Here is a 19,623-nt window from a genome sequence, read left to right as displayed (position 1 = left end):
CAGACAGAAGAGCCGGTCGTGGGGAGTGGGGCGCAGGCTGTCCCAGCCAGGCTGGTGAGCAGAGAGGCCCCAACCAGCAGAGGATCCCTGGGAGCCCAGAGGGGGCCCCCCCAGGACGGGAAGCCAGGCAAGAGTGGCAACAAAACGAGTAACATGAAGTCATGGGGGAGACGGGGGATGCCAGCGGCCACGTCCAGCGGGAGAGTCACGGGGGCGCCAGCCACAGAACAGGCGTGGCCCTGCTGGGGAGGACGAGGAGGGCAAGGGGGTGGCCCCGGCGGCGATGATGAGAAGGGGAGGTCCCGAGATGCACCTCTAGAGACGGACACGTCTTGAGGCTGCCTTGGGGACAATGGCGCAAGTGAGGTCACCATGGAAACAATGGAAAGAAAAAATAAGGTTGCCACGGTGAAGATGGAGAGAATGAAAGGGCCCGGGGCCGGCTGTGCCCAGGACGCGCGCGGCGAGGCGGGCTCTGCTCCGCAGAGCAGGCAGCAGAGCGCGGGGAGCGCCAAGGCGCTGGCGAGGGGGCCCTGGGCCCGGGCGGGTGGCAGAGGGAAGAGCGCGTGCCCTGGGGTGGTGCAGGACCAGCGGCAGAGGAAGGCGAGAGGTGAAGAATGGTGTAGAGGGAGCAGGTGACTGAGGCTGGATGTCAGGGAGCAGGTGCCGAGGGCGTGGATAGCAGTCACTGCAAACACAGGTCGCCCACGGGCTCTACGGCGGCGGCAGCAGCGGCAGCAGCAGGAGGCGTGGGCGTGAGCAGGCAGCCCAAGGCGCTGTGCGTCTCAATGGGCGTGCACGGGAGACAGGGAGCTGCGAGTCCAGGCAGGGTTGGGGCTGGGGGCTGGGGGCGGGACGGCTGTGACGCACGGTAGCAACTGGCAGCAGGGAGGGGGTCAGTCAGCATGGCCGGGGAGGGCGCGAGGCAGGCACGGGGCGGACAGAGGCAGGCAGACTGGGCAGAAGTGCGCCAGGCAGGCGGAGGCGAGGATGAATGGGCGAGGCCTGGGGAGCACTGGCTCTGTGTGGACGGGGTTCCTGAGAGCCTGGCCGGGGCCTGACCTGGTGGGCTGGACTGACAGCCACGCCCTGATGCTCAGAAAGAGGCAGGTGGAGTGACGCAGAAGGACAGGGCGATCTCCTGAGAGTCCACACGGGCAGCTCACCCACCTGTGTCTGACCCAAGACTCCCGGAATGGTCCAGCCAAGTCCCAGCTGGACGGTGAGTTTGGGGATGGGCACTGCGTGTCAGATGCAGGCTCAGGACACCTAAGAGCTGACGGGCTGGGCCCCTACGGCGGAAGGCACACGGGACCCTGGGGCTGGGGTCTGCGGGGAGGGGGAGAGGAAGAGCTTGTGGGGGGACCGAGGCAGGGAATCAGGAGACGGAGGCCTGGGGAAAGACAGCTAAGCCTTCGTTAGGCCGATGGCGCAGCGGGTGGGAAGCGTGGGAGAATGAAAAGAGCGGGCAGGTGGACTCGAGGCCTGGGCCCTGTTCATTCTAGCTCTGCCAGCAAACGCTTCCTGTAGCCTCAGGCAAACAATCTCGGGGCCTCAGTCCACAACTGCGGAATCACGGGTGCCTCAGAGTTAGAGCAGACGCGTCCAGAGATCCCTCAAGCTGGCCAGGAAGCCCTACGAGGTCGGGGAGAGGGAGGGTGTGTGTGTGCGGCCGGGAGGAGGGTCTGTGTGCATGTGCTGAGGGCGGCCCCGTGGGCTCGGAGGAAGAGTCTGGAAGAGTCTGGGTGTGGACGGGGGGCACCGGTAAGGAGCCGACGGAAGAGGCGCGCGTCAGTGGGGATGGAGGTCGGCAGGTGGCATCGTCCTGCCTGCTCCCTCCTGGCCGGGGGCTGGGGGCTCGGCCCTGCCCGTTTGGTGAAGGCGGCCGGGCAGGCGGGAGGGGCGGGCACGTACCGTGAAGATGTTGGAGCGCCGCTTGGACTGCTTGCGGATGGGTGTGGGGGTGGAGGAGGCAGCGATGGTCTCGATGCGCAGCTCCCGCTGGCTGATGCTGGGGGTGGAGGGGACTGAGGATGAGTAGTCGCTGAAAGCGCTGCTGCCGCCATTCGTGGCCTAAGGACAGAGAGGGCTGCTGAGGGCGGCTCCGGGAGGGGCGCAGGGGCGGGTGGCAGGCAGGAGCTGGGAAGCCTGCGGTGCGGAGACCTGGCCGGGGGCTCGTGGGGCAGCAGAGGGGCCACTAGCTCCTACAGGTGGTACCAAGCACGGCCTGGAGGCCAGCAGGACCCGGTGGTCACCACACTGGGCTGCCCCACTAGGGCCCCAGCAGGGGCCATTCGGGGTCAGCCCGGGAGCTGAATCGGAGGCAAAGGCTAGCAGGTTGGAGTCAGTGACAGAGGCCAGAAGAGAACGAACTGTGGAGTCTTGGCTCACAGGTGGGTGTGACGCGAGGTGGCAGGTCACCCTGGATGAGCTCCCCAAGTCAGTGACAAAGAGCAAGGCTGCAGGAGGCCAGGGCGGGCCTCAGAGTGCAAGGGGAGGATGAGGTTTGCTTCTAGGCAGTGTGGGTGACAGGGTACAGGATACAGGAGGGCCGGGGCAGAGAGCGGAACAGCTAAGCTAAGACTGCTCCAGAGGAAGCAGCAGGTAAGGGAGCGGCGGCAGAGGATCTCCGCAGAGAGACAGCAGGTGCTCGGCAGTCTCCACTCCAGGACTCGGGAAACGCAGTTTGACAAGGCCACCCGCTAACAGCCCATCGGATGATCACTAAATAGAGAACGTGTCCTGCCCTGGCAGCCTCCTCGAATCCTAACCCGTACAAAGGGAGCAAGACACCTGGGCTGCTGCCCCCCGGTGGGCAGGGCCCCCGTGCACAGCTGGTTCTGCAGCCGAGGCAGCGCCGCTCAGAGACAGTGAAGAAAGACCTTCCGTGCCTCCTTTCTTCCACGGGGGAGTGCTTACAGGGGAAGCCCTGACGCCGTCTAAAGTGCTAAAGGGAGGGCTCTCTGGAAAAGTCATCAGGCTGTCATCAGGACACTGGTGGGCCAGGGGGCCTCAGAAAGACGATGGCCCTTAGCAGAAGTAAAGGAGTGGCTGTCGGCTTGACCACTCAGCGCGCACACCTGTGATGGCCCAGGGCTTTCCGCCGAGCAGGGACTGAGCGGGGAGATGCAAGTACTGGCCTGCCTGCCAAGGGCCAAAAAACAACCAGGCAGTAGGCCCAGGAAGTGGGCGGGTGTCCAAGTGGTAATACAGGAGAAACCCTGGCAGGACCCGGCTCAGAACACCCCCACTACCCCACACGTCACAAATGCCACTGGCCCTTGCGGGTAAGTGCTGCCCTTCTAAACGCAAACACCGAGAGAAGGGCCAGCAGGTGAGGGCCAGCAGGGACGAGCTCAGCTCAGAGCCTCCTGAGAACGGCTGCACGGGAAGCGGGCACTGAGATAGCGCTAACGTGGGTGACCAGAGCAAATGCTTAGGCGGCCTCAGCTGCTGCAGAGCTGCGGGGCAAGGAGAGTGTCGAGCAGGGACGGGAACTAGCGGGAAGGCAGTCACCACGGGGTACAGAGGAGGCCAGGCCAGTCGTGCAGGCTAAGGGAACTCGAGCCAGTGCTTTCAAACCATCTGCAAGGCGGCAGACCAGACGAGGTGGGGACAGGCAGGCAGACAGACAGAATGGGAGGCAGGGCCGCGGCGGGCGGGGCGTGCAGTGGCGGGGGGCGGGGGGAGGCTGCCCGCACCTGGTTGATATGCACGGACGGGATGGAGGCAGCGGACACGGCCGAGTGGCTGGGAGAGTTGGGCAGTGACTTGCAGGGCCCGATGGCCAGCTGCTGCTTCTTCCGCAAGGCCACTACCTTCTGGGCCACTGCAGGGGACAGCACAGTCAATTACCCATGTGGGGAGGAGCGAGGAGCCCAGCTTAGAGCCGCCACCCCCCCACCCCCCCCCCACCCCCCCCACCCCCCGCCTGCCTGACCCCCTCTGGGGGACGTCCCTGGCGCCGAGTTACCGTCCTGGAAGACGCGCTCCACGTTGAGTCCGTAGGTGGCGCACGTCTCGTAGTAGGTGCAGCGCTTCAAGTCTGTGGACAGCTTGCGGGCCCTGCTGTCGTCGATGACCCGCGGGTTCGCGGCACTGATGGCGTCTGTTGGAGACGGGAGAGTGGGGACTGACTCAGCCTGCTGAGAAGCTGAGGCTGCTGGCCGGTGGGCCGTTCGGTCAGAGGGTGGCTGGGCAAAGAGCCCGGGCAGCGGACGACACGGAGCACGAGAATACGGGTGTCTGGGCCTCGTTCCAGCTCTGCCACCGACTCACTGAGTGGGAACGAGCCAGACACTCTGTTTATTCATCTCAAAATGTGGACACGACCACCACACGGATGGCAGGATCTTAGCTGGGGAAGACCCAGTGCGTACGGGGCAAAGAGGAGGCGCCCGCTCTAGGGCGACACGAAAGGGCTGGTCCAGCGCCAGGAGGACGGGGCAGCCAGGCTTTCTCGTGCCTGCCACCTGGGGGCCCAGAGCCCCCGCCTCACCCCTGCTGGCCCGCTCACCCTGCGTGCCCACCAGCACCATGGGCACCTCGCTGGCGTTGCGGAAGCTGCAGAGCCGCAGGAAGTAGTTGTACACCGTCTGGAAGCTGATTTCATCCTCCAGGCTGAACACAAACACCACCGCGTCCACCCAGGCAGCAAACTAGGGGGGACCGAGCACAATTACCACCCTCACCTGGGCACGGGCGAACTGCGTACCCCTCTCCCCACACGCAACCTTGCCCAGTCCCAACTGGGAACCTCAAGAAAGGGGCACCAAAGGCCAGGGCTGGGGGCAGGGGCATCACCTGGAGCTCAGGGGGGCCTCCTTCATCTCGGATCAGCAGCAGGTAACTCTGGCCATCCACCACAATCTCCTTCTTAAACCGACCCCCTAGGACAGAGTTCACGGTCAGGCCCAAAACCAGAAGAGCGAGCCCACGGGGGCCAAGCAGAAAAGAAGTCCACAGCTTCCAACAGAGAAGACGGGAGCGCTGAGAAAGCCAAGGGCTGCAGCCCCCGCACAGACAACCGGAAGGAGGGACGGCGGCCATTAAGGCCGGCCCGTAACGCTCACCTTCTGGGGACTCCTCCTGGACATAGGTCCCCGTCAGATAGCGGTGCACCAGGGCCGACTTGCCACTAGACAGGTTCCCCACAATGCCCTGCGGGACAGGAAGGCGGGAGAGCTGCGGTCAGAGGGCAGGACGGAGGACACGGGGCAGGAAAGGCTGATACGTTAGCAAGGAGAGGGGCCAGTGCTGCGGATGGGCGAGCAAAGAGAAACAGGGAAGAGAGGGGTGACGGGAGAGACCAAGCCTAGAGACGGAGGGGACTGGAAGCGGGGGAAGCAACACCGGCCCACCACTCCAGCCCGCACCCCCAGCCCCTGGGCTGCCTGGGCCTCCCATGGGCCTCACTCACCACTTTAAGCTCCGGCACCGAACGGCTCAGGGTCCACTCCTGGCTGTTCACAAAGGAGTCTGCGGGAGAGAAGGCCGCCTGTCAGGACTGGGGTGGGACACACACCTTTGCTATCCACCACCTGCTGCCTCTGACGCTGCCCCTTCACAGGCCAAGGCCAGAAAACAGCACTCACGCCCTGGTCTCCTGGGAAGCAGCAGGAACGTTCTGCGCAGCTGGGACAGAGCAATGCCAGCCCCCACTTCCACTGGCCTGGCCCCGATCCCTCCTCTTACTGCTACATCAAGGGGCGTAGTTGCTACCTCGAGCCACACTCGGCCTGCCGCCCCCCACCTGGTGAGAGGCCTCCAGTGGGTCTCAGCCAGACCCAAGCTGGGCGGCAAGGCTGCAGCTTCTGCTGCGAGTAGGAACAGCTCACCCTTGCAGGGTGCGGCCACCTACCGCATTCCTGGAGGCTGAAGAGGGAGGAGCCCTTACCTGGCCCTGTTCTGTGAGAGGCAGGTCCAATGGGGAGCGGCCCTCATCCCCAAGCTCCTCCTGGGCAGGAGGCCACCACCCTCTGTGTCCCAGAGACCCACCTCCGGGGCTCCTCCTCTCCAGTCCATCCTCAGCTCGCCGGGCTCCAGCCACGCAGAGCCCCCCTCTCCTTTATCCTCTAGGTTGTAATGGACATCCTGCGATCGGCTCCGGGCAGCTTGGGCCTGGGCCAGCCTCTCTGGCTGGGCTTGCTCCCCCTCCCCAGGCTGTCTCAAACAGTGCTTATGACGGTCGGGTCCACAAGCATTCCCCAAACTCATCTGCACAGGCAGCTAGAGGTGAGGGCTCGAGCCTCGCCTGGGAGCTAGAAATGCTGCTGTTCTAGGCTCCCACCCAGAGCCCGCTGGCTCCGAGTGCGTCTCCATCCCTCCCCTCTCAGGCCCCAACTCCTCAGGCACCCAAAGTGATAAGGGGCCCTTCCGACCCGCTCTCATTCCACCACGCTAGGGCCACGGGCGGGAGGTCCTGCCCCGACCCACCTGGAAGGCCACCTCTGCCACAGACACCTTCTCCAGACCCACCGGCGACCCCAGAGCCTTGCCTGCCCGGCGCCGATCCCACTCGGCCAGCCCCGGCTAGCCCCCAGGCCCACAAGGCACACGCCCGCCTCTCCCAGGTAGGTTTCCGGTTTGTTTCACACCCGCCCTCAACCCCGGACTCCAACCAGGGAGGCCACGCAGGCCGGGGCTCTCCCCCTTACCGCTTGGCGCGCCCAGGAGCCCAGGGTCCGCGGCCGCCCGGCGGCTCCACAGCGGCTCGGAGGGCGCGGGCGCGGGCTCCCTCCGGCGGAAGCGGCTGGTGAGCAGCCTCCAGAGGCCGGCGGCAGTGTGGGGCCGGCCCGGCTCTGGCGCGGCGCTCGGGGCCGCGGCGCCCAGCAGCAGGTCGCGGCGGCTGGAGAAGGCACCCAGAGAGCTGGCGTCGCCGTCGCTGCGGGTGCGCGCCCGGGGCAGCAGCCCCGACTCTGCGCGCCGGATCTCCTGGCCGCGGCGCAGACGGAAGCTGAAGCTCTTCCTCAGCGCCGACAGGCCGCGCCGGGGGCCCGGGGAGCTGCGCCCGCCGCCGCCGCGTAGCACCTGCCAGCGCTGGCTGCTCCACAGCGAGGCGCCCCGCAGGAAACCCGCGCTGCCCGCGCGGCCCAGCCCCGCGCCAGCGCCCTCGGCCTCGGCCGCCAGCTCCAGGCGGTTCACCTCCAGGAACGTCATGCTGGTGGGCCGCGGCGCCTGGGTCCCACGGGGGCGGCTGCGCCGGGCCGGCGCGGGGCTGGGCGCGGGGCTGGGCGACGGGCTAGGCGCGGCCGAGCCGGGGCGCCCCGAGGACGCGGGCCGGGGAGCCTGCGGGAGGCCGTCGGGGGGGCCGCGGCGGCCGAGACGCGGGCGCAGGAGGCTGAGCAGCAGGCCGCGGACGCCAGCGGCCGGTGGCCCCGGGCCGCCCGAGCACACGCTCTGCGGCCGCGCCGGCTGCTCGCGCACGGCACACAGGGCGGAGGCAGCGCGGCCGGCCGGGGCGCCGTGCAGGTCCAGCGAGTCGCAGACGCTGAGGGCGCGGCGGCAGGCGGCGGGCCGCTCCCGGCTGCGGCTGTCCCCTGGCGGCCAGCCCCGCTCCATGCTCAGGGCCCGCGGGCGAGGGCCAGGCCCATGGTGAGGGGCGCGGGGCTGGGCCCGGGCCGGGGCCGCGGCCGAGGCGCACTGACCTCCGGCCTCTGGGCACCTGGTGTCGGCCGACTGAGTCCCTCAACGCCTCCACCTCGCAGCCGGCAAGCCCAGACCTGGAGAGGCCGGGAGCCAGCCCAACACCGAGAGAGACGTGGCAAGCCTGGCCTGGAACACCCAGGAACGGCGGCCGCAGGGGAGCCAGCCTGCTGGGGCAGCCCCCGAGCCGTGAGAAAACAGGAAATTCCAGCCCAGGGCTCCTCCTCGGTTGGGGCAGGCAGGTGAGGAGATGTCATTAAGAGCAGGCCAAATAAGTAACAGTCCTCGGCACACCACACACTGAGTTCGGTTTTGGAGAGAAGCAGGCCATTTGCTCTTTCTCCAGGGAAGAACCAGAAGGTGACCCACCAGGGTGGGAGTCAGTGAAAGCCTAAATTATGAGTCAGGAGTTATGCCGACTTCGGGCCTCAGTCTCCTTATCTGGAAAGTAGGGAGCCTCTACGAGGCAATCCTGTCTTAGCTTGGGAAACTCGCAAATCCGAGTTGCTGTATGTTTTAGTCAGCTTTTCTGTTAATGACCGAGGCTGTCTTCTTCCCTGGAGATTATAAAATCATCTGTAGTAGGTTAAGTGTTGTCCTGCCCAAGGGCAGCAGAAAATAGAAAGAGAACCTCTGGACCTGGACCATACAGTTCTGGACGAGTGACTCACTTCTGAGCCCCTGAAGTCTCCAGCCTCCACCCGCTGGCTGGTTCTCACCTCCTGTCCAGTGGCTGTGCAGAGGTGAAACTTCAGACTGCAGTGCTGGTTGGAGCCTGACGCTCAGCACCGATGCCCTGTGAATTTCACGTGTGTGGGCTGCAGCAGACAGTAAATGCAGGGATGACTTCAGGACGGGGGCAGGGGGCAGGTAGTTGCCGTGCTGTGCTCTCCACTGCAGTGTATACATCAGTCCTCTCCAAGGCGCTGGAGATGAGCCAGTTTACCATAATCCACAAGGACCCCAAGCAGATCAGGAGAAACCAGTTGAGGCAGGTGGCAAGGATGAGTGGGGCTTGCCTTTCGTTTAAAGACGTGATACTCCCAGGTTTCCTCCACCCCCAGTCCAACCCAACTCCCAACGTTCCTGTCCCTCTCAGCTTTAGAATTCCAGGGTCCTGGTCAGAAGCAAAGCACAAGATAAAAGTGGCACATTCCTGAGGGGGCTGGGGTGGGGGAATGCCTGAGAAAGGCAGGGCCTCTCCATCCTAGGTGCTCCTGGGGAACCCAGAGCTGGAAACTCCCAAGTCCTGGGCTGGATCTCCCAGGCCTGGAGAGGCCCCCGGGGCTGATTACGTATTTTCCTGGGACTAGTTATTAACAACAACGAGGATGACTTCTTCCTCTCCGGGATGCACACCCCCACGTAAGAGTCGCTCCTGCAGAAGAGCCTTTCCCAGGCTCCTTCAGGCGTGGAGACAGGAATGCAACCCAGGAATCCTGACTCACGTTCCCAAGTTTAAGTCTCCTACGCTGAACTTCCCTATCTTCGTATCTGTCTTTCTGTCCTCTCTCACACACACGTAGGGGATTACCCCTCCCCCAGAGAAGAAGCCTGCTCATTCCAAACCCTCCCCCCAAGCCAATGAAAATGCAAGCACAGGACAGCAGCTATCAGAGACAAGTGGGGACTGAGGGGGGACGGGGGACAAGGTGCCGAACAGGGGATGGGCTGCTTCAGAACCCAACTGGCTAGCCTCAGGGGGCGAGGAGCAGGCTGGGATAGGAGAGTAAAAGGCCCCCAGTTACACACACACACACACACACACACACACACACACACACACACACACACAGGCTACAGGACATGCAGCAGTGCCCAGTCCAGGAGGTGAAAAAACATGCCACATTCTCAGAGGACACACCAGCTCCTGACTCCCCTTGTACCTGCAGAATCGGTCCAGGCGAAATGCTCAGACTGGGTCAATCCCAAACCTGGGACAGCTTCCTCTTCCTCATGGGGCTGCCTCCTTCCTATTCCTGCTTCCTAGAAACCTTTCCTGACTCAGGGAAACTAGACAGAGAAGGGCACCTGCCTGCACATAAATGTCCCAGGACATCAGCCAAAGACCCCAGAAAGGAGATCGGTGCAGGCACACACCTGTCTCCTTGTTGGTGTCACACACACACACCCCCGCCCGGGTCAGGGACAAGGTCTCTGTGTTCCATCTGCAAGATTCTACTCCAGAGACATGTGACAAACAGCTTACTACTCAACACAGCCCAAAGGAAACTAGGACGATCCTAAAAAGCATCGGGCTGGGGCCACGTAAACCGTACAGAAATCCCATAAAACTAGCCCTCGTGTCAGTTCTCTGACTCTTAAGGTCATCAGAAACACCAGGCTGAACCTGTCGTGTAGGGGTGAGACCCCACAGACGCTTCTGGGGGAATTAAAGACGCACTCTCTCGCAATGCCTGCAGCGTGCATCCTGGGTGAGGATGGACACGCTTCCCTGGAGGCTGAGCGCGCAGAGGCTGAGCACTGAGCACCCCCTTCTGTTCTGAGCGCAGGCAAATCAGAAGAAGGGCCGACTCTAGAGCTGGCTGAGCTGGACTGGCTGCTCGGACCTGAGAGAGGAGGGCGCCTGTGTATGCAGCTGTGGCCTGGGGCAGCAGGGGTGCACTGCTGAACCCAGGGTGTCTAGGGAGAAAGAGGAAGACCCCTGCATAAAAAAGGCATGAGCTGTGAGGCACTGCACAGAAGCGGTGCACTGGCGGGGGGAAAAGAAGGGCGGCCTCTGGCGCAGGAATCCCACAGAACCTTGTACCTAGTCTCCCTCAAATATTTGCTGGGTGATCCATTGATAAGTTTCGAGGCGCGCCCTGGTGAGGCCACGCAGCAGCCGCAGAGAGCCTGTGGAGGTCCTTCTCAGAGCCCAGGAGGGGCTGGCTTTCTGCTGGAAGCCAAAGGCTGCGGCTTCCTCCCACCGCCAGAGTGGTCCCAAGAGCCGCAGGGCCCTCTGACGCCGGTCGGCATCTTCTTGCCCACAAGGTGGCAGCAACACATCTTCCTGCAGCCAGGTGGCCTCCAGCTGTGCGGCGAGCAAGGCGGTAAGGACCCCAGCAGTGGCCCGGCGGTGAGTGGCCACGCGGGTTGGCCAAGCCCTTCGATCACTGAGCTGAGGGAGGCGACGAGTGTCACACCCGGAGGATCGCAAGGCCCGCAGGTCTCTAGCAAGCTCTGTCCTCTCTGCAGGTCACCGGGTTGGGGATTAGGGAGTCCGCAGAGACCCTGGGCTGCCCCCGCCAACGACCCGCCACTCACACGGGCGGCCTGCAGGACCGGCCTCCTTACAAGTTTCAGGAGTTGTCCGCAGCTGTCACAATATTCGTCTAACACTCATCCCTCTGGGATATTTTTCTGGTGTGTTTAATGCTCCCCCGCTAGAACTCGGCAGGGCACGCAGGTGGTGTGCAATGATTCTGTGAATGAACGAGTGAATGAATGAATGAACGTGCATCTTTGCTGAGCATGAACTGTGCGCCCCAGCTAGTTGTAGCTCACGAGCTCTAGAGCACAGGCTCAGTAGTTGTGGCACACGGGCTTAGCTGCTCTGCGGCATGTGGGATCTTCCCGGACCAGAGCTCGAACCCACATCCCCTGCATTGGCAGGCGGATTCTTAACTACTGCGCCACCAGGGAAGCCCTCATCCATTTTTAAAGGTTGTTCTCTACCTTCAAAACTGAGCAACGGTCCGGCCAAATCCCATGAGCTAAAAATCTGCCTCTTCCAGTCCAACAGGCTTTGAAAATGCCTTCATTCCATATCAGCAGCATCAACAGGCTAATGAAAGTTTGCTTCATCTTTCTTACAGAAGTCAAATAGTTTCATAAAGGGACGACAACACAGTATTCAAATAATTGCGCCGTTTTTGCTGTAAGACGGAGGAGCTGTGCCCCCACCTGGGAACCCCAGTACAGATGCACAAGCTCTGGGTCTCAGGGCAAGGGGGACTGAGGGTCAGTGTACACTACTAAGAACAAAGACAGGTAGTTTGAGAGTCTAATGGACAAAAGTTTAAAAGCATCTGAATTCCAGGTGGGTGAGGGATGGATTGGGAGTTTGGGATTAGCAGATGCAAACTATTTATATAGAACAGATAAACAACGAGGTCCTACTGTATAGCACAGGGAACTATATTCAATCTCCTGTGATAAACAATTGTAAAAGGAGGGACTTCCCTGGCGGTCCAGTGGTTAAGACTCCGCGCTTCCACTGCAGGGGGTGCGGGTTGAATCCTTGGTCGGGGAACTAAGATTCCACATGCTGCTCAGTGTGGCCAAAATAATAATAATGTAAAAGAACGTGCAGAAGAATATATGTACGTATGTAACTGAATCACCTTGCTGTACACCAGGAATCAACACAACATCGTAAATCAACTATACTTCAATAAAATAAAGTTTCAAATAAATAAATAAAAGCATCTGATTTCCCATCATCAATTTTGAAACCAGGGCCTACACTGAGGCCCAGGGCTCTGCCCCACTGGCAAGGCCAAGCCTGCCCATTGCCCCGAGCATCCAACACACGTGCCCAGACCCCGGGAGGCCTCTGGATGGGCTCCCCATCAAAGGAAGCCACACACCTCTCAGGCCAGACCCAGGTTGACACCAGCAGGGCCTGGACGTGGAGGCTACCTCCCTCCCCGCCGCCAGCCCGGCGGGAGTCGTCGGTGAGCACTCAGCTCAGGCCCGCTGCCACCACAAGCCCTCCTGGACGTCCCGGCCTCCTCTCACTGTCCCCAGTTCACCTCGTGTCTTCTGTAGATGCTAACATCTAATCGGCTCTCACCTCATGGGGGCCTGAGCTCCCGGGCACAGAAAGGTCACAGATACCTGCCCCTGTGGCTCAGAGCCAGACTCGGCCAGCCCTGGGGACGGCAGAGCCATTTTGGTGCCCTATACACCCAAGGCAGCAGCCACAGGGGACGGCACTGGTCACCCGATAATAATGGCCACTTCCTGAACATGAGAGGCTCTGCTCAGAGCACTTCACACACACAAAACCACTTAACCCCTCTGAGAAAGGTACTGGTCTTCTTTTTTAAAGAAATATTTATTTATTGGCCACGCCTCGCGGCATGCGGGATCTTAGTTCCCCAACCAGGGTTCAAACCCGTGCCCCCTGAAGTGGACGCTTGGAGTCCTAACCACTGGACCGCCAGAGAAGTCCTGAAAGGTACTGTTTTGTTTCTTTGTTTGTTTGGTTGGTTTTTGGGGGGCTGCGTTGGGTCTTCGTTGCTGTGCGTGGGCTTTCTCCAGTGGTGGCGAGCGGGGGCTACTCTTCTTTGCGGTGCGCAGGCTTCTCATTGCTGCGGAGCACGGGCTCTAGGCGCGCGGGCTTCAGTAGTTGTGGTACGTGAGCTCAGTAGTTGTGGCGCACGAGCTTAGTTGCTCCGTGGCACGTGGGATCTTCCCGGACCAGGGCTCGAACCTGTGTCCCTTGCATTGGCAGGCGGATTCTTAACCACTGTGCCACCAGGGAAGCCTGAAAGGTACTGTTAATCTCCCCGTTTTACAGATGAGGACTCTGAGGCACAGCGGCCAAGTAACGTGCCTAAGGTGAGGGCTGGTAGGTGGCTGAAGCTGACCTTCCAACCTAGGCCACCTGTCTGGCCCCGAGCCCTGAGGCCTGCTGAGCCCTGGTACCCACATCGGGGCGGCCCAGCCTTGCCCTTCCCAGCAAGGGAACCTCCTTCCCAAAAGACTCCCCAAGGTTCCTCGTCACCCACCTTCCAAACAAACTCCTGCCCCGAAATCCCACTCTCCCAGCCCTGAATCAGTACGAGGGGCTGACACTGGTTCATGAGCCAGCCCTGCTAGGTACGCATGGCATTCACAAAGGAGAAGCCACCTCAACAGGCCAAAGGGGCGCTGTCTGGGGCTGAGGGACCCTCGGCACACCTCACGTTCATGCCATTAGACAGAGCCCAGAGCAGCCAGCCCGGGCCTGAGGTCAGACCACCCTCCCGCAGTGAAGACACTTCCCTGGGCGACTGCCATCTTCCTGAGCCCTTCAGGTACCCAGCAACATGTGACAGTTAATTTCCTACTGTGAGACACACCTTTCCCACCTCCCCCCGCAGGGGGTCCACTGTCCAGCGCTGCCTGGGCCACACAAGGACTGGAGTGGGGCGGGGACAACCCGATGAGGCCCCTGGGGGCACAGGGCTACCCCCGTCCCATGCAGCCGGTCCACCTGCACACTCTTCTGCTCAACACCAGCAAGCATTCCCAGTCCCACCAGCCCTCCCGCGGCGTCACAGAGCGACTGGGAGTGGCAATCAGAGCTTTGGCGCCTGGCGGTTGAGTTTCAGACTTTCCTCTTTTTTTTTTAATGTAAAAAGGGTTTTATTTGGAATTCCCGGTGGTCCAGTGGCTAGGACTCCGCTCTTTCACTGCCGAGGGCCCGGGGGCCCGGGTTTGATCCCTGGTCAGGGAACTAAGATCCCGCAAGCCACGTGGCACAGCCAGAAAAAAAAAAAGGTGGGGGAGGGTGCTTGTATTTGCAGGGGAGCAGGACTCTAGTGGCACAAGCCAAATGCCACGTCATCGTCTGACTCCTCGGCCTCCTCCCCCTTCTCGTCTTTCTGCAGATCCTGGGGCAGTGGAGATGGCCACAGCCCCGGCAGCGGGCGCGCCGGCCAACATGCCAATACCCTGGGCAATGACGCCCTCAATTGTTCTTTCCGTTCAGCTCACAGATGACCTTGTTGAGCCGGTCATCGTCCGCCTCAGTGCCGCGCTGTCCAGGATCTTCTTGATGTCCTTGGCGCTGGGGGAGGTGCTGTCCCCGAGGGCGGCCGGCAGGTAGGAAGCGACGCAGCGCATCTCTGCGGCGGCGAGAGACCTTGCACGGGCGACCTCAGAGGCATCAGGGACCCAGCTTTCCTCTTAATTCTACTCTCATCTGTCTTCAGCCTGAGGACTCACCACCCCACCGGCCCGTCAGCTCTCAGGCCTGGGCCCCCGGGCCACACCATCGCTGTGAAACGGCGTCAGGGAACCCTGGTGACCGCATGGGCGCTCAAGGGAGGCCACCCAGGAGGGAGCCCCGGAGGCCGCGTGGCCGACTGCAGCCTCCCCACAGCCCTCGGCTGCGAGATGAGACGGGCGCAGAGGTCAAGGCCGTGTGCAGAGCTGCCGTGCTTCGAACTTACGCCACAGGCAGAGCCGACCAGGAGCCCCCAGCAGAACCCCTGCGCAGAGAGCAAGGGTCCCCGGCCCGTCAGCAACAACTGGGCAGTGGGGACGACACACAGGGCAGAGGTGGAGGGGTCCCTGCAAACCATCTTCACAAACGCCCGTCCACAGCCTGTAGACCCCACGTGGGCGGGTCTTCTCCACCTCCCCTCCCGGCACCTTCACCTGTGCTCCTCTGTGCAACGGCCTCACTCAGCCCACCTCCTCCCCGAGGCCTCAGACCTCAGCCACCAGCCCTCGCCCCAACCTCGCTGAGCCCTGCACAGCTTGGCCGGGCAGCCGGGGAAGCCCACTGGCCGCGGAGTCTGCGAGGAGCTACAGCCGAGCCGCAGGGGAAGCTGTGCTGGACCCCGGGAGAGGGGGAGGCAGGACACAGTTTGCAACAAGGTTCCTGGATTTAAAGGATAGAGAAGATCGATAGATTCACTGCATAAAAATAAGGTCCTGAACGATTTTTTAAAAAATTGTAAAAAAAAAACCCACAAAAAAACCTAAGAGAAATATAACTAAAGGGAAATCAACACGTGGACAAAAATGGGACTATGCTGATGGGTTAATATCACGAATACATGCAAAGCACACAGATGTCGCTAAAAAAAATAAATAAAATCTTGACAAAGTAAAGAAAGTACAAACAGCCAATTCACGTGGAAATCACTCGCTCTCACTTGGGACTCAAAGAAACAGAAATTAGAAATGAAGTTCCAGGGCTTCCCTGGTGGCGCAGTGGTTAAGAATCCGCCTGCCAATGCAGGGGACATGGGTTCGAGCCCTGGTCCAGGAAGATCCCACACGCCGCGGAGCAACTAAGCCCGTGCGCCGGAACGACTGAGCCTGCGCTCTAGAGCCTTCGAGCCACAACTACTGAAGCCTGTGCCCTCTAGAGCCCACATGCCACAACTACTGAGCCCACGTGCTGCAACTATTGAAGCCCACGCACCTAGAGCCCGTGCTCCGCAACAAGAGAAGCCACCGCAATAAGAAGCCCATGCACTGCAACGAAGAGTAGCCCCCGCTCGCCACAACTAGGAATGAAGACCCAACGCAGCCAAAAATAAAAAAAAATAAAATAAAATAAAAATGAAGTTCCACTTCTCACCTACCAAAGCCTTAACATGACTTTTGTGTCCGTGAGGCCCAGTGCTGGCAAGCGTGCATGTGCCCAACCCCCCTCCCCAGCAGCTCAGCCCTTTGCCCCTCGTACTAAATTAGCCACAGGGACTCCAACAGAGACCGTCTGACGTGGACACAAAGGTTTAGGCCCAAAGAAGTCCAGCTTCCAAAAAAGTGAAATCAACCAGAGTGTCCACCAATACGGAAACAAGGGAGTAAGCGACAGTGTCTCCAGATGGTGGGACATCATGCAGCCACTTAAAACAACATCTGCAGGGGCTTCCCTGGCCGTCCAGTGGTGAAGCCTCCACCTCCCACTGCAGGGGGCACGGGTTCCATCCCCGGTCGGGGAACTAAGATCCCACATGCTGCACAGCACAGCCATAAATGAACAAATAAATAAGTAAATAATAAAATAACATCTGTAGAGACTTTTTTACTCAGCACAGCAGCAATACTTGTGATCTTTTTTTTTAAAAAGCAAGATACAAAACTGTACGTAACATGGACCCAGGTAAATAAACGCAGGGAAAAAGGAACATATCAAAAAAATAAATAAATTAATTAATTAAATAAATAAAAAAGGAAAAAGGAACATATCAAAATGAGGACAGAGGCCAACTTGGCGGTTAGGACCTGCAGTGATTTTTTTCTGCCTCTATTTTTCTGCAAAATGTACATTTCACCCTGTTTCCTAAAATGTTTATAGAGGATACACTACAAAGAAAACAGAAGAAACAGAAGAGTGTTTCACCTAGGGATGAGGGCTGGGTGAGGGAAGAAATGGCTCGCCAGAAAAACGCGTGGGTTTGCGCTCTCCCGGCTGAATCCGGGCCCCCAAAGGCCCCCGAGCCTCCACACCTGCAGCGGCTCTGGGTCACCACACAGCCTGACTGGGGTTCACAACAGCTTTCCAACTCCAGCTCTGCGCGGGACACAAAAGAAGAAAGTGGGCTGGGACTCGTCTAATAAACACGCACTTTGCCCTTCTTTTTAGAATTATATTTGACAGTATAAAAGCACATTCACAACATGCTGGGAAAGCTGCTTTTGATCCTCTGCCCCCTTCCCTTTCCTTCACATGGAAGCTTCCAGAATGAGTGTCCCCTCCCGTCCCCAAAGCCCCAATGCTAGGACTTGGACTTAGCGTTTCACCACAATGCCCGGCCTGGGAGCAAGGAGCCGCTGCTAACACAATACGCTAGCAGGCCTCCCCAATCCCTGGGTACAGGCCTCACTCATCCGTCATCCAGCCGTTGCCCTACTGAGGGCCATTCAAGTTGCTTCCTTTTTTGTCTTTAAACCTCTGCAAGCAAGGCTGTAATCAACACCTGTGTACCTATGTGTTTTCTTTCTTTCTTTTTCTTTTTTCATAAATTTATTTATTTTTGGCTGCGTTGGGTCTTCGTTGCTACGCGCGGGCTTCTCATTGTGGTGGCTTCTCTTGTTGCGGAGCACGGGCTCTAGGCGCGTGGGCTTCAGTAGTTGTGGCTCTCGGACCCTAGAGCGCAGGCTCAGTAGTTGTGGCGCATGGGCTTAGCTGCTCCGCGGCATATGGGATCTTCCCGGACCAGGGCTCGAACCCGTGTCCCCTGCATTGGCAGGCGGATTCTTAACCACTGCGCCACCAGGGAAGTCCCACCTATGTGTTTTCTTTCCACAGGTTACATGCCCCAAAGTAGAAAAGTTGGGTTCAAAGAAAAATATGAATTTTTCATGTTCATGGATAATGCCTGATTACTTTTCCAAATAGGAGGCAGCAATTCACTGCCCCCCCATTCCCCCACCAGCAACATATGGGAACACCCACTGCGCCACTCTCACCAGCATCGAGTCATCAGCTCACTTTCTGCTACTGAACGAGGAACCCAGTACCTTGCTCTTCAGATCTGTGTTTCCCTGATGACTCTGAGGCTAAGCATCTTTTCATGGTCATCAACAATTTCCATTTCCTCTTCTCTGAATTGTCTGCCTGGTCCTATTCTTTGTCCACTTGTCTTTGGGTTTTTTTGTTTTGTTTTGTTTTTTGCTTGCACCGGGTCTTAGTTGCGGCACACGGACTTCTTAGTTGCAGCATGCTAACTCTTCGTTGCGGCATGCATGCGGGATCTAGTTCCCCGACCAGGGATCGAACCCAGGCCCTCTGCATTGGGAGCATGGAGTCTTACCCACTGGACCACCAGGGAAGTCCCTGCCTTTGGGGTTTTAAAAACCTTTTTCTTAACAATTTAGAGGAATTCTTTGATAATAGGCATCTTAACCATTTATCTGGCATATGTACATGGCAAGCAAATTCTCCTACTCTATTCTACAAAAGTGTAATTAAATCTGTTAATTTTATAATTGATTATAACATCTGAACAATAAGAACCACAACAAAAATCCATGAAACAAGAGTGTTCCTAAAAAAAGGCAAAGGGGGTGGGGGCGGCCTTCTTGACAGAAGAGTACCAGCTAAGACTTGCGGAAGGAATGTCCAGATGAGAAAATCACCACGTGGCAGCCCCAACAGAACAGATTCAGGCACGATCACTGAGGCACTGAAAACCACTGACTGAAAGTTGTGGGGAGCAGTTTACTTCCAAGGCGCAAAAGTCTCACCCTACAGATTACTGATGAATTACAAAGGGGGAGGCAATGGGCCTTCAGGATTAGGACATCTGGTAATTATGTCCTTAACATCACTAACAGCAGGGCCTGATGTGACACAATAGGAGGTATTCCTGTCAAAAGGGTTTAACCTGGATCTCATCAAGCCCCTGAGCTCGCTTCAGGTCATAGGCAGCAGGCGGGATACAGGCACAAGTTAAATAACACCAAGCAGCCTCAGCGCCCGAATCAGAGCGCAACCTTCTACAGGAAAACTGCCCCCAGACGCTTCAACAGTCTGTGTGATAAACCGGTCAGAGTGGCCGTCATTAAAAAGTCTACAGGGCTTCCCTGGTGGCATAGTGGTTGAGGATCCACCTGCCAACGCAGGGGACACGGGTTCCAGCCCTGGTCCGGGAGGATCCCACGTGCTGCGGAGCAACTAAGCCCGTGCGCCACAACTACTGAGCCCGTGCTCTAGAGCCGGTGAGCCACAACTACCGAGCCCACGTGCCACAACTACTGAAGCCCACGCGCCTAGAACCCGTGCTCCCCCACAAGAGAAGCCACCGCAATGAGAAGCTCGCGCACCGCAACAAAAAGTAGGCCCCGCTCGCTGCAACTAGAGAAAGCCTGCGTGCAGCACCAAAGACCCAACACAGCCAAAAATAAATAAATAAATAAATTTATATTAAAAAAGAGAAGTCTACAAATAATAAATGCTGGAGAGGGTGTTGAGAAAAGGGAACCCTCCTACACCGTTGGTGGGAATGTAAGTTGGTGCAGCCACTATGGAAGACAGTATGGAGGTTCCTTAAAAAACTACAGATAGAGCTACCATGTGACCCAGCAATCCCACTACTGGGCATGTACCCTGAGAAAACCATAATTCGAAAAGATACACGCACCCCTATGTTCACAGCAGCACTATTCACAATAGCCAAGACATGGAAGCAACCTAAATGTCCATCAACAGATGAATGGATAAAGATGTGGTATATATATACAATGGGATACTACTCAGCCATAAAAAAGAATGCTGGGGCGAAATGAGAGTAGCATTGACAT

General features: G+C 59.0%; 1 protein-coding gene across 9 annotated transcripts in view; it reads right to left on the bottom strand.

Annotated features, from left to right (window-relative positions):
* AGAP3 (ArfGAP with GTPase domain, ankyrin repeat and PH domain 3) overlaps positions 1 to 19,623 on the bottom strand; it is a 56,374-nt gene that overhangs the window by 21,722 nt on the left and 15,029 nt on the right. For 3 of the 9 annotated variants that reach the window (XM_067747455.1, XM_067747456.1, XM_067747459.1), the window contains exons 2-8: positions 5,420 to 5,478; positions 5,073 to 5,160; positions 4,804 to 4,889; positions 4,517 to 4,658; positions 3,974 to 4,108; positions 3,702 to 3,829; positions 1,915 to 2,073 (exon numbers count right to left, since the gene is read on the bottom strand). In XM_067747455.1, coding sequence (XP_067603556.1) covers positions 1,915 to 2,073; positions 3,702 to 3,829; positions 3,974 to 4,108; positions 4,517 to 4,658; positions 4,804 to 4,889; positions 5,073 to 5,160; positions 5,420 to 5,478 — 797 coding nt within the window. Of the gene's footprint in view, positions 1 to 1,914; positions 2,074 to 3,701; positions 3,830 to 3,973; positions 4,109 to 4,516; positions 4,659 to 4,803; positions 4,890 to 5,072; positions 5,161 to 5,419; positions 5,479 to 5,594; positions 5,661 to 6,656; positions 7,705 to 19,623 lie in introns of those variants that run through there. The other 6 variants (XM_067747452.1, XM_067747453.1, XM_067747454.1 and 3 more) reach the window with 5 other exon arrangements.

This window comes from Pseudorca crassidens, chromosome 8 (assembly GCF_039906515.1).
Source record: "Pseudorca crassidens isolate mPseCra1 chromosome 8, mPseCra1.hap1, whole genome shotgun sequence".
In the NCBI taxonomy this organism is placed as follows: Eukaryota; Metazoa; Chordata; class Mammalia; order Artiodactyla; family Delphinidae; genus Pseudorca; species Pseudorca crassidens.
The sequence above is the reverse complement of the archived record's forward strand: the minus strand, read 5'-3'. Positions and strand labels throughout refer to the sequence as shown.